Source organism: Podarcis liolepis, assembly GCF_965112155.1.
Source record: "Podarcis liolepis genome assembly, chromosome: 9".
NCBI lineage: Eukaryota > Metazoa > Chordata > Lepidosauria > Squamata > Lacertidae > Podarcis > Podarcis liolepis.
The window spans coordinates 50,432,834-50,446,284 of NC_139564.1; the positions used below are offsets into that span (position 1 = coordinate 50,432,834).

Below are 13,451 nucleotides of genomic sequence, written 5' to 3' on the forward strand. Positions count from 1 at the left end.
TGAGTTACTATATACAAGAGGGGCTTTGGTAAGCTGTCTGCACAATCAGAACTTACGTGGCCTGTTCTAGCCAGGCAAGGAGATTGTACTGGAAAAATATGGAGCAAGGAAATGCAAGACTAAGGAAGGGCTACCTCCTGGAGTTGTCGCTCTGTTGCATCAATGCTCAGCAGCCAAAGACTCAGGGCTTTCCCACCCCCAACCAGAATTCGCCAAAACTCAGTTCCAGCACCTCTCAGGTGGGCACCATTGCCATTATAAGAGAACAAGGGTGCTAGAGGGCTCTCTGGGACCATGTTCCTCCTCCTCTGTACAGGAGATCTCATTGGGGCTCAGTTCTGAGTCTGGATTCTGATGCTTAAGCAGGAGAAGAGAAAACAGAATCTAATGCTACAGTCACACACACACAAAAACGAGTTGAACCAAACCTCAATATATATCTAAGCAAACTAGTACTGTTGCCCATATAACATCTGTACAGTTTCCCCCTCAAAAGACTAACACTAGGTTTGATTGCTGAAAGAACAAGTAATCCTCTTTTTTCTGCACAGGACAGGTACAATTACAACTAGAAAAAACACAGCATTATCCTCAAATGTCTTGGGAAAAGACACCTTCTTATAACAGCTTGACTTGTAAGTTGCTAGAAATCCTCTCCACTTCTCACAAGCCACAGTGTTGGAATTAATGTTTAACCAAGTCAAAATATTTTGCAGGAGCCTGAAGCTGCTAACCGATGTAAGCATCTCACCCATCATGATCTGAAAAGAGTTGTGTAATATGATGTATCATTTGTGGCCATTTCAGCAACATGTTCACATGTTTTATCCTCCCCCACCCCCCGTGTTGCTACTTTTATGTTTCTGGCAGGATTTCCATCCTGTGCCAAATGCATGGAGGCAGATGATGGATTTAAATAGCGCGCGCACACACACACACCCCCCCCTCGGCTTGAGATTTCAACATATAAATGGTTATTTTTCTAAAACATCTACTAACTTCAAATGAAAATTCTGATGTCTGATGACTCTCACTATGATGCAGACTTCATGACCCTTTATCACAATATGGCAATTTGTATGTTGTTTTTTTGTAAAGCGTTTGTGTCCATTGTTGTTGTTGACTTCCTGCTGCTTATGAATGGTTCCCCTGTAAGGTTCTCAAAGGTTATAGACCGAACAAATGTCTTGTGTCTTGCTCTGAATCAACGGCACAAACTGTCCTTTAGTACCCAGAGAAGTACCTGGTGAAGTATACTGGCAAGTGAGAGGATTATTTGCTCCTGGGCCCTTTTCTGTACAAGTCCTGGCAGGATTGGGATTGGAGATCCCAGTAAGTAGCACTGGAACAGGAAGTGTTTGCCTGGAAGCATTTATGTCAGGCAATGCCCGTTCCCACCAACTTTGAGTGCCAGAAGAGGCGCTGGGATGGATCCTTAGCCGACATGGCCAGGGGGTGCTCCCCACTGCTCTGTAGTCATGTATCCCCTTAAGGGAGGCTACGGGGTGCCTCATGTCCAGATACCCAGCTCAGGGGACCATTGCACCCCTGTTATGGTGATCTTGGTGGGTCACCCAGATGTGATGCGTGTTGCAGGGTGACCCTTTACCTTGGTCAACTCTGTTTAAACATCAACCTGCACACGGGCTTGTTGATTTCAGGATACATACCCAATGCCTACATCAAACCATCTAACATCTGCAATGAATGAAAGTTACGGACTTATTTCATTCCAACACTGTTGTCCTGTGCCTTTTGTTGTATGGTTGTATGTCCTTTGCACCTGGGACTGCAATGGGGAATCAACGCACTGCCTGAGATGGAAGGGAAGATGCAGTCATGGTGAAGTCAAGAAGGATAATACTATTACTTTCCCTTCTACTTTTTGAAGCTTTAAGAAGCACCAGTGTGCTCACCAGCTAGCTTCTGATTGAAGTTTTGGCAGATTGCCTCTTTGTTTCACGGTTTGACATATGGACCTTGGATAATTTAATGCTTTAGTATGGAAATGTCTGAGCTCCAAAAGTGACCTGCTTTCTCTTAGCTTCTTCCGTGTTGTCATTCAGCTGTAGGTTAATGACTCCTTTATATAGGGTGCAGATACACTCGCCCCATTGGAATTGATTGGGATCAATCAGTTTGTGGGAAGGACACCTGTATACACCTAGCTTTCAAGAGATGCCACCTTCACCACTCAGCTAACCAGTAGAGCAGAAATGACATATCTGCAGGAATTCAGTGGGTAAGGCTTGGTGAAGTCTTGACCCCCCCCCCCCATGGTAACATTTTTAGTTAAACAAGTTACCTTCCATGGATCTCACCTAGCAATGCCAACACTAGAATACAGCAGGAAGCTTGATAAATTTAGAAATTCTAGTTTTGCATGCTATTGTTGGTAAAGAAGGTAAGTAACAGATTGTTAGCCAGTTTCATGGCTGGGTGTTTAATTATGTTGACCTAGTCTTCGCAGTGTGAATTGTGCACTAATGACTTGCAGTCAAAAAACATGTTGTAGAAAAGATGCATGGCTCCAATTTTTAGGGTTGATGGAAGCATGCCATACTTTATGAAGTGTTGATTAGGTGGTTAATCACGCTAGCAATTAATGCATTAAATCTACGTTGATTGGACTGGGGTTCAGTCCCCCTTTTTGCTTTTTAGGTTTTGTTTTACATTTGACATTTCAATTCTATGATGGTAATACACTTTAAGTAGGGAGAAACATAAGTAAAGCTTCTTCAGTAGATGTTTTGAAAGGAAACCCATGAAAAATAAAAGTACCTGGTGTTTTACGGACTATTTAATTTTACATTAAATGTATGGCAGTTGGGTTTGATTTCATTTTTCTTAAAGAACAGCTTCAAACGGGGGGGGGCTGGGGCTGGGTTATGTTAGCACTAAAATACTGTTTTTTTCAAACGCAGCATGCTCTTTCTGCAAATCTGCACACTCTGCCTTGGGAATAAGCCCCATTAATTACAATGTCCCTTCTGTAGGATTCTGCTCTGTCCCTTTAACCCTTTCCTTTTCCAAATAGCATTGCCTTTACAGTGGAACCTCTACTCAAGACCACAATCCATTCCGGAGGCCCGTCCTTATGGCGAAACAGGTTGCTGGTAGAAGTGCCATTGTGCGCAGGCGCATTTGGCGGCAGCCCGCTTCTGCACAGGCGCATTGGGCAGCAGCCCACTTCTGTGCATGTGCAGACGGCGGCGGCCGCTTCTGCACATGGGCGAATCGCGGCAAACCCAGTGTTTACTTCTGGGTTTCCCATGGCCGTGACTTGGAACGGGCCTAAGTAGAGTGGGATGTAAGTAGAGGTTCTACTGTAGCTTGATTTGTTTTCCCTCCCTAAGTTATAGCTGGGGTAGGGGGATCAGGATTGGGACTTCAGCAAGGAGGGAGGGGATATTTAATGCTTTCCTCTCCCACCATGGTTCTGATGACCATTCCTTTCCCGACATTTGGGGCTGTTGAAAAGGGACTGTCCACCTGGCTACAGAATGTCGTTTTGGATTTCACAGGTCTGGTAGCAGAGTTGCTTTTCCATTTGCAGCTTGAAGCTGAACAGTGACAGTTGGGTGCTTTTAAATTCCTCATTTCTTCAAGCATCCCAAGGATTTAAACGTGATTCACTGTATTTCAGTTTCTTTTCTGATAGTCTCAGGAACTGTAAGGCAGAGGACCTAATTTTCCAACAAAGTCATACCGACAAAAGGTACATATGACAATGTGTGACAACAGAGGTACAGTCTCTTATATTACAGTGTTGTGCTTGTCTCAAGAAAGATGGGAAACTGTGTTGTCTACAAGCTATTTAGTCAGAGGAAGAGAAAACTCTGGTCCCTCACTGCTTTCTTTAAGTGCATAAAATTTTTATTTGAGCCAGCAGCTTAGAAGAGCAAATGGGTCCAAAGATTTGAGTTCTTTTTTTCCTCCCTCAGCACAAGAAATTGACAACCTAGCCTGAAATTACTTGCTGTTCTCCACTATGGAAGAACAAGAATACAAATGTTCATGATCCCCAGAAACACCATATGCCTTACACAAAAGGACAGTTAACTCAAAGAATAGAGATCAATTCCATGGTATGACATTTCAATCAAGCCTGACAGAGTCAAGAGAAATGCTCTTTTGTTATGGAATTACAATTGCACTGAAATTTATACAGGTAGATTGCAGCGCAGACCAGAGCTTCATATCTGCATGCAGAATGCTCTCTGAGTAAATATGTTTTTATTGGGAATAAATGGTGTTTATGAATCAAATTTATGGGCTCATATTTAACTGGTGCTCTGAACATTATTTTTACGGCAAAATATGCTATTTTGCTGTCATCATTTGTCCCAGTATGTTCCAAGTAACAGCAGTTCTGAAACAGCATATGCGTACTGCTCCCTTCTGCTCTGCTACCAAAGGCAAGCTTGAATTATGTCTGACTTATTCCAATTGCTCTTATTTGAGGGAAGCAAGGTTGCAGCAAATATTCTGCAGATGCTTGCTGTGTGGTGTATCCAGCTTTGGCTTTGCTACCTTGAAGGGGAAAGGTAACCTTTTTCTTTAATGCAAGCAGGACTGGCTTTCGTCCCGCTGCTTCGTGGATGTAAAAGTACACTGCCCTGCTGTTAGGAATAGATGGCCTGTGAAACCTCCAGTAGGCTGAAATTCACCCACGTAGCCTTAATTTATATACCCGTTTGCCACTTGTCAGACAGTGAACCTTTTCATGCTATTTCTTGTAACAGCCATAGAGTGGAAGCCATCTTTAGAAAACTTAGGGTTTGGAAATCATTATTCGAAAGGATCTTAATTTTTCCTAAACCTGGAACGTTTCAGAAACAATATCACCAGCTTTTCAGGACTGAGACGATCACAACTGATTTTGTTTTCATATTCAGAAACAAAAATTGTGGCCACATGAGGTTTCATAAAGGCGAAAATAAATAAAATTGCTTGATTTGTGAGACTGTAAGTGCTAAAAAACGCACACCCTGCATTGAAACAGCTTTGTCCTTGTCCTACAGTCACAAGGACAGCATTGCTGTGGGCCACATTTTAGGACTCTGCAGGCTACTCCTTTAGTTTGGGCCACACATTGAGCAATCCTGACTTAAACCTACTGAGCAATTACCTGAAATGTGTTCGCAGATATGGCTTTTCTCTCTTGTGAGATTATTTTCCATTACGACTAGTGCTGCTCTCTTAAAGTACAACCGCAATCATTACATTCATCCCCCAAAGCCCAACAGAACTGCCTTTATCCTGTTTGATTGTAGAATCATTATGAAATCCCATTTGATGCTTTGGGTTTGCTTTCATGATCACTTCCCCTTAACCACCCCAATAATTGTTATTTTTGCATAGGTTAGTGTGTATGCCAAAAAAAAAAAAAGGCACACACAAAAGCAGTAGGAAAAAAGGCTCTTTCTGTCTCAACTAGAATTTCTCCAGAGTTTTTTCTGCCTCATGATGCCCAAGGGAAAGACTTGCTCCTGGCTCCTGGCTCTGAGATTTAAGGATGTATGCTGGTGCCCATAGGGATGATCTCCCCCTTTCTCTGTGAAAGGAGGAAAAAAGGTGCATTTTGAAGACAAGGGCAATGGAGGGAACATCTCCTGTGCTCTGTCTTTGCTTGGGAAACACCTCTTTATTTCTGCTTGCCTTGACTGCATGTGGCTTTTGCCAGCTTCTCTGCTTTATATAAAAAATATTTGTATGGGGTGTTAGGGGAGGGGTCGTGCCTCTGGTGGGAGACACATTGTGCTCCTTCTGGGGTAGTTTGTCCCCACCCTGCACTGAGCTTTCACCTGTGGCTCCTAAAAGCTGTCAGCATGTGACAATGGCCACACCCCAGTGAACAGCTTTGACTACCCAGCTAAACCAGGTGACAGTATACAATGGATCTCAAACCCTCAATGAATTAGGGACTTTCCCTGCACGTGAAGACAGGCTGCACCGGATTGAGTGGATGAGACAAGTAGTGGGTCAAATGGTCAAGAAGGCAATTTCTGCGTTTGCTGTAGAGGGAAGTGAGGGTCAGATGGGGCTCATCAACCTGGGGAGGTAGCCCATCTAGAAGGAAAACTCTGATCCTAAACCTCCATTGCCTTGCGAGAGATCTTTGGGAGAAGAGAAGGCAAAGGAGTAAACCCTACAGAAACCCAGAGTGGAATCCCTGAGATGGTTGGATGGTGCCTTGTACAACTTCTTTCAGCAATTCCTGCAGCCAGGTTGGTGCCAAATGTATTGCTCTGGTTTCCTTTGGAGCAGATCAGCAAGGCTGAGAGGGAGGTCATCACCTGAGCAGCCCAGGACCTCCATGCACACAGCCCAGGGAGGTCACTTGGATGCTGCTAACAACAGCAGTTTGACTTCACCCCTGGAGGCTCACATCACTGTCCCTTGAGACCAACAGATGCCAAAAAATTATTTGGATGGGGAGAAGCATCCTATTAAGCGTATGAGAAATCAGCGGTATATAAAGTTGTCACCTCTTATTTTCCTTCCATATGCTTGTGTAAAAACAAATACTATCTATCTCTAGTCTTGTTTTGAGTATATTTGGCAAAACTTTCCATAGAAATGTACCTACATAAACTGTATTTGAGTTTAAGGGGGCGCATGGGAAGCATTCTGATTCCTTTTTTTTTTTTTTAAAGAGCTACTTCCTCATTTACTTGCCTCTTGAATTCACATCAAAGTGTAGCAGTAGGAAGATTAAATGTGTAGGACTATTGAGCATTATTGGCAATTGAGACCACCAGGGACCTTCTTCTGCTGCAGCAGAAGCTAACCAAACATATGTTTAAAGTCTATTGTGGTGCATTGGAGTTCCTGTTTGCACTGGATAATTTAAGTAGGCAAAAGTAGAGAAAGTGTCTTAGAGAAGTATATGTAACTAACGTTAGAGCTAGGAGAAGCACTTGAACCTAAATCAGTATCTTGGATTAATGTTTTCCTAGAGAGCTTTGAAGATGTAAAGTACTGTTTAAGACTATAGCATCTTTCATCAACATAAATTGAACTCATTGACCTGAGATCTTCTTAAAACCTGAATCTTTATCTTTAGCCTTAAAGGTTTAAACATTCTTTTCTGCCTTTTATATAGGAGAACAGCAGGCTGAAAGTAGTAAAGAACATAGAGCATAACATACATGTTGCATGTAAAAATTGCTTTTTCTCTTAAACTTCTTCAGTCCTAAGATACTTTGGAAGTAATCTCAGTTCTTAACATGTTTTATACCCAAATATCTGTGGGACAAAAATGTTATTAGATCCATCAGTTGTATTCAGTGTTAGTCCTTCTCAGGGTAGAGCTATCAAAATTAACTGACTTTCATTATTTTCTTTGGGTCTACTCTGACCCATTGTATTGCTTGAGTATGTATGTCTTGCTTGGGTCTGGTGAAAAATGGGTAGATAATGCAGAGGTTCAAAATGTGATTCAGTAAAGATGTCACTTAAAACTAGCAAGGTAGTAGAACAAAGCTTTTTAAACAAGTCCTTTGGACATCACTAATTTGAATGTGGCTAAGATTGACCAGTTTTATTTTACTAAATAAAAGCTTTTACAACTGCATTTCTCCAGAAACCACACAGATAGAAGATCCAAGAAAACAATGGAGGCAAGAACAAGAGAAAATGCTGAAAGATTATCTTACAGTAGCACAAGATGCACTCAGCACTCAGAAAGAACTGTACCATGTGAAAGAACAGAGACTAGCACTTGCTTTGGATGAATATGTGAGGCTGAATGATGCTTACAAGGAGAAATCAAGTTCTCATACAAGCTGTACGTATCTTAGAAATACGGTATTTGTATTCATTCATTCATTTGTTGCTGTAATAGTAGTAGTAGTAGTAGTAGTAGTAAATTTGTACCCCGCCCATCTGACTGGGTTGCCCCAGCCACTCTGGGTGGCTTCCAGCATATATGAAAACATAGTAAAACATTGAACTTTAAAAAGCTTCCCTGTACAGGGCTGCCTTCAGCTGTCTTCTAAAAGTTCCTTGACATCTGATGGGAGGGCATTCCACAGGGCCACTACCGAGAAGGCCCTCTGCCTGGTTCCCTGTAGCTTTACCTCTCGCAGTGTGGGAACCACCAGAAGGCCCTTTGTGCTGTATCTCAATGTCCGTGCTGAACGATGGGGTTTGAGATGCTTCTTCAGGTATACAGGGCTAAGATCATTCAGGGCAGGGGTGTCAAACTCAAATTCATCGGGGGCCGCATCAGCAGTTTGATCACCCTCAAAGGGCTGATTGTATCTGTAGGACTTACAGTACAGGAGAGAAGGGTTCAGGCAGCCGTTGGATCTGTCACATCACACGATTGCATGCGCTCAATATAAAAACAAGTGGAGGCTTCCTGATTGCATGTAAAGTGGAGGTTTCCTGTGTAGAACGTCCGGCGCCGCTAGAGGGCAGACGTTCTCTGGCTTGTAGGCTGCCGCGCATGCACTGAAGAGGCGGCTTTCTTGTGTAAAAAAAAAAGCGAGAATAAAAGGTGAAGGCTGGCGGCTGGCGGCAGCTACACGGGCCACATGACGAGGTCTGGCGGGCCGGATTCGGCCCGCGGGCCTTGTGTTTGACACCCGTGATTTAGGGCTTTAAAGATCAGCACCAGCACTTTGAATTGTGCTCGGAAACGTACTGGGAGCCAATGTTGGTCTTTCAGGACCCATGTTATATGGTCTTGGCAGTTCCTCCCACTCGCCAATCTAGCTGCCACATTCTGGATTAGTTGTAGTTTCTGAGTCACCTTCAAAGGTAGCCCCACATAGAGCGCATTGCAGTAGTCCAAGCGGGAGATAACCAGCGCATGTACCACTCTGGTGAGACAGTACGCAGACAGGTAGGGTCTCAGCTGCGTACCAAATGGAGCCGGTAGACAGCTGCGCTAGATACAGAATTAACTTGTGACTCCATGGACAGCTGTGAGTCCAAAATGACTCCCAGGTTGGGTAGCTGTTCCTTCAGGGGCTCAGTTACCCCATTCAGGACTAGGGAGTTCCCCATACCTGCCCGTCCTCTGTCCCACAGAAACAATACTTCTGTCTTGTTGGGATTCAACCACAATCTGTTAGCTGCCATCCATCCTCCAACCACCTCCAAACTAGTGATGGATGAAACTGTCAGTTTTGATTCCTCTCAGTTCCTTATTTTCCCAGCCATTTTCACATCAGTTTGCTATATATATAAAAAGTCACTACAAAAATTATATGTATATGTACATTTTCGTGCACTTTTCTCCTAGCATACACATTTTTGAATGAAATTCTGTTTGATGTGCCATTTGCAAGCAATTTCCCTTAATATCGTACATTTTTGTACACATATTTTGAGTGGCAAACTACATTGCAAGATTCAGACAGGTGCAAATTCTGAAGGATAGTTCCGTTTTATTTTGCATCCTGGTTCAGGAAGTGCAAATTAGGTAGTTTCCTGTTAAAATGCAATGTGAATGAATTTTTCCTCCATCCCTATTATGGTTGTGTCAAAATGAATTTTAATCTTGAGCCAGTTTTAAACACCCCCAAAAAGGCCAGTTGCTTGTTCATTTGTGTAACCTTCACTCGTGTATCATCTTCTAATAATTTTATGGTGCTCTTCAGTTGATAGAAAGAAAATGTATTTGAATATTTGTTGTTCTCGTGCTGAAGCTTTGGCTGTAATGCAGCAATGTGATGCAATTAAACAATGAGCCATTTCTTAGCTGGTTAAATATATTTTCCATTTTCTTTAAATTTTCCTAATAAGTATTTTCAAGCTCCTCTTCCAGCACTAAGTATGACCCTGATATTCTGAAGGCGGAAATCTCCACTACAAGATTAAGGGTAAGAATGCTTAATTTGAGATCTATGGGGAAATGTGTGTCATCTGTGGTGTTTCTTGTTAGACATTTGCCATCCAGGCACTGAAATCCCCAAGTATCCAAATGAAATGTTTGCTGGGTTTTTTGTGGCATGCACATACGAACACATATTTGGGGGGGGGGGACATTGGCAGTTCTATTAATACGAATACCACTTGGCAGTTCCAATAATATGAATTGTACTTGGTTTAGGGTATGTTCATGCTTGTTGGTGGTTTATAGAGGTGTGTTGTAACAGAAAATAAAGTTGTTGTTGTTTTTAAATGCAGTACATATTGTAGCATGTGTAGATTGACTTCCAGATGGAAACTTCTTGGTTTCTGAGTTAGTGTAGTGTAGACACACACACACACACACACACACACACACACACACACACAAAGTGGCCTTTGGGGATCCTCTCCCGCTTGCATGTTTACTCTCTGTTTCATTCTCTCTCTCCAAGCTATGTCAGTAGGTGCTATGTTTCTTGAATGAGAACAGGTGGCATGCGCACACATCCAGTGACAAATTAACTTAAGCAAGTAAATGTTAAATTCAACTTTAATTACTATAATGAGGCTATCCAAATAAAGAGGTGTCTTAATCTGGCATGTCTCTTGCATTAGTTGCTTGTTCAGGAACATCAAGAGGAAGATAGAATTCCTTTGTGTTCAACAAATACTAACAAGGGCTTATTTATATGTGATAGGCAAGGCTGGTAGTGTTGAAACCAGCTATGTCTGCTAGCAGGGTATCTTGAACACTGACACACATGCTGCACTCTTTTTCAGAGCAGTTAGTCCTTTTGTGAACAGTTTTTTCACACCATATTAGTAAGCATTAGCATATCCAAGAGTGGAAATTGCCTGTTACTCCTGTAGAAGCTAACGGATTTATATAGTGTGCCAAAACTAATAAGGGCTAACAAGTCTAGAGATAGGACACAACATTCAAGCATTACACACATGTGAGGCAACCCCCAGAGGTATTGTGTCATGTGGTTGTAACGTCCAGTCCCTCAACTAACCAAGAATGAATGCCTGGGGGGACACCAATTGCTGATCCAAACCATGTGTTCCATTGTCTTAAACAAATGGCTCACTAATTTGTTTTTCATCCAAGGTTAAAAAGCTGAAGAGGGAACTCTTGCAGATGAAGCAAGAATTACTGTATAAGGAGCAAGGCTATGAAACATTGCAACAGTGAGTATGAAATGATTGAAATTGACTTAAATAATTCAGTCCGCTGGTTAGGACCAAATCAAATAGAATCATTGCATCCGTTTACTGAGAGAAGCTTTGGAATAAGAAAACAGCTGAGATAAATCTATTGCCTACCGGCAATGGGAGAACCTAGCCACTGTTTTAAAATGTTTTTGTTTTGAAAAATTAACTTCAAAAAAGTCAGGGGGAGTGCAAAGCTGATTCAAGGCTTTAAAAAGCATCACTGAATGATTCCATCTGCCACTTGCGGGATGCAGAAGAGCAAAGAATCAGCTGGAAAAGAGAGAGGAGAGCAGCAGTGTTTCATTTTCCTGCCTCATCAGCCACTAAAGTGGGATTAGGCTTTTACTGCATCCTTACCTGTCATGGAGAAAGACATGCTGTAGTGAAGAGGTTGAAGCACAAGAAAGCTGCTGTAGCTTGAAATGCCGCAAGCTGGAAAGATCTCAGGACCTTTTTCTTTTGCATTTCTTTTGCATTTCCAAATGCAAATTCTCCCCATGCTGTGTAAAGTGTTGATGGGCATAATACAAGTATCTACAGTGATACCATGGTTCTCAAGCGTAATCCGTTCCGGAAGTCCGTTCGACTTCCGAAACGTTCGAAAACCAAGGCGCGGCTTCTGATTGGCGCAGGTGCCCCAGAAACAATAGCCAACAACCGCATCGGACATTCAGCTTCTGAAAAACATTTGAAAACTGGAACACTTACTTCCTGGTTTTTGGCATTTGGGAGCCAATTTGTTCGTCAACTAAGCCGTTCGAGAACCTAGGTACCACTGTACTTGAAGACCACCGCTCCTCTGGAAAGGAAAAGGCAGCAGTCTAAATAGGCTGCGGGGCAAAATAAAATTAATAATGATAAATAATGATAATTATAATAGGTACTAAATTTATAGGAACATAAGAAGCTGCCTTATGCTGAGTCAGACCGTTGGTCCATCTAGCTCAATATTATGGATGCTGACTAGCAGTGGTTCTTCAGGATTCGAGATGGGAAACATTCCCAGTCCAACTTGAAAATGCCAGGGATTGAAGCTGAGGCCTTCTGCACGCAAAGCAGATGTTCTACCACTGAGCTATAGACCTTCTTCAAGGAACTTAGGGTTAGAATTTACAACACACCCTTAAATGTGTTTACTTGGAATTAAGTTGAACCACTTTCTAGTAGGTATGTTTGGGATTGCAACCAATGAGCCAGGGAATTCCTAGTCTGTCTGTTGCTGAGCTTTTGATTAAACTTTACAACTGGTTGAGACTTTAGATATCTTTGTGTTGTGGTAGTTAAGGTGCTAGAAAGACATACCACATTTCACCCATATGTTGGAAGACTGAATAGAATAGAAGAAAAGTTTGCACGCAATTTACAGTAGTAATAATTTTGAATACAAGTAAAAGATGTTGGGAGGGAATGAAGAGGTACATATTTAACCATAATTTAGCTATCCCTTAAAACATAGGGGTTGTTTTTTTTGCGGTCGGGGGCCTATATCCAAAGCTTGGAAACTTCTGCTACTATCCCAAGATTAAAGCTTAGCCAAACATGCTGGTTTTATTACATTACTGTAACAATGAAGTATTGTTTTAAAGCAACTTGCTTGCAAGCAATTTTGATAGGAATCTAAAACATGTTTGGGAAACTTTCAGCAGCATACCACAAGCAAACAATGGACATTTGTTGGAAAAATTCAGACAGCCACTTTGGGAGGTCAGAATATCTTGTGTGCTGGAGAGCCATTTTATTCATTTTTGCCATATATGTGATGATATGGCAGCTCCAGCTTAAAATGTGAGACACCACACTCCATAGCAGCAGACATTCAGCATGCAACAAAACCACAGTCAGTTTCACTTGTTTTGGGGTTTCTTTACCATAGCTGGGTAAAGATAGTAAAATCAAACAAGATTAGGGACTATATGTTCACTATCCATGGCAGTTATGCATGTTTAAATTGGATCCTGATGTGGTCTTTGGCTGAACTAATTGTTTAGCATTGCAAGTCTTGGGCTTGAGTGCCTTTCCTTCTGAGTGGCCACAAGGAAGGCATGGGAAGATTTCAATTCCATTTTCAACAAGCCACAGTGTGTTGGGTCTGAACTCAGAACTATGGTTAATCTAAACTGTGGTTTAGGACAGGGCTGGGAAACCTGTGGCCTTCCAGATGTTGGAACCCAACTACTACCAACCCCAGACAGCATGGAGAAGGGTCCAGGGAAGATGAGAGCTGTAATCCAGCAACATCTGGAGCAGAGGCAGTTTTGTTGTTGTTTAGTCGTGTCTGACTCTTCGTGACCCCATGGACCAGAGCACGCCAGGCACTCCTGTCTTCCACTGCCTCCCGCAGTTTGGTCAGACTCATGTTTGTAGCTTCG

General features: G+C 42.3%; 1 protein-coding gene across 2 annotated transcripts in view; it reads left to right on the forward strand.

The window, feature by feature from the left end:
• WWC2 (WW and C2 domain containing 2) overlaps positions 1–13,451 on the forward strand; it is a 114,353-nt gene that overhangs the window by 45,722 nt on the left and 55,180 nt on the right. The window contains exons 3-5 of one of the 2 annotated variants that reach the window (XM_083459483.1): positions 7,589–7,792; positions 9,760–9,836; positions 10,979–11,058. In XM_083459483.1, the coding sequence (XP_083315609.1) occupies positions 7,589–7,792; positions 9,760–9,836; positions 10,979–11,058 (361 nt within the window). Of the gene's footprint in view, positions 1–7,588; positions 8,197–8,605; positions 9,837–10,978; positions 11,059–13,451 lie in introns of both variants that reach the window. The other variant, XM_083459484.1, reaches the window with a different exon arrangement.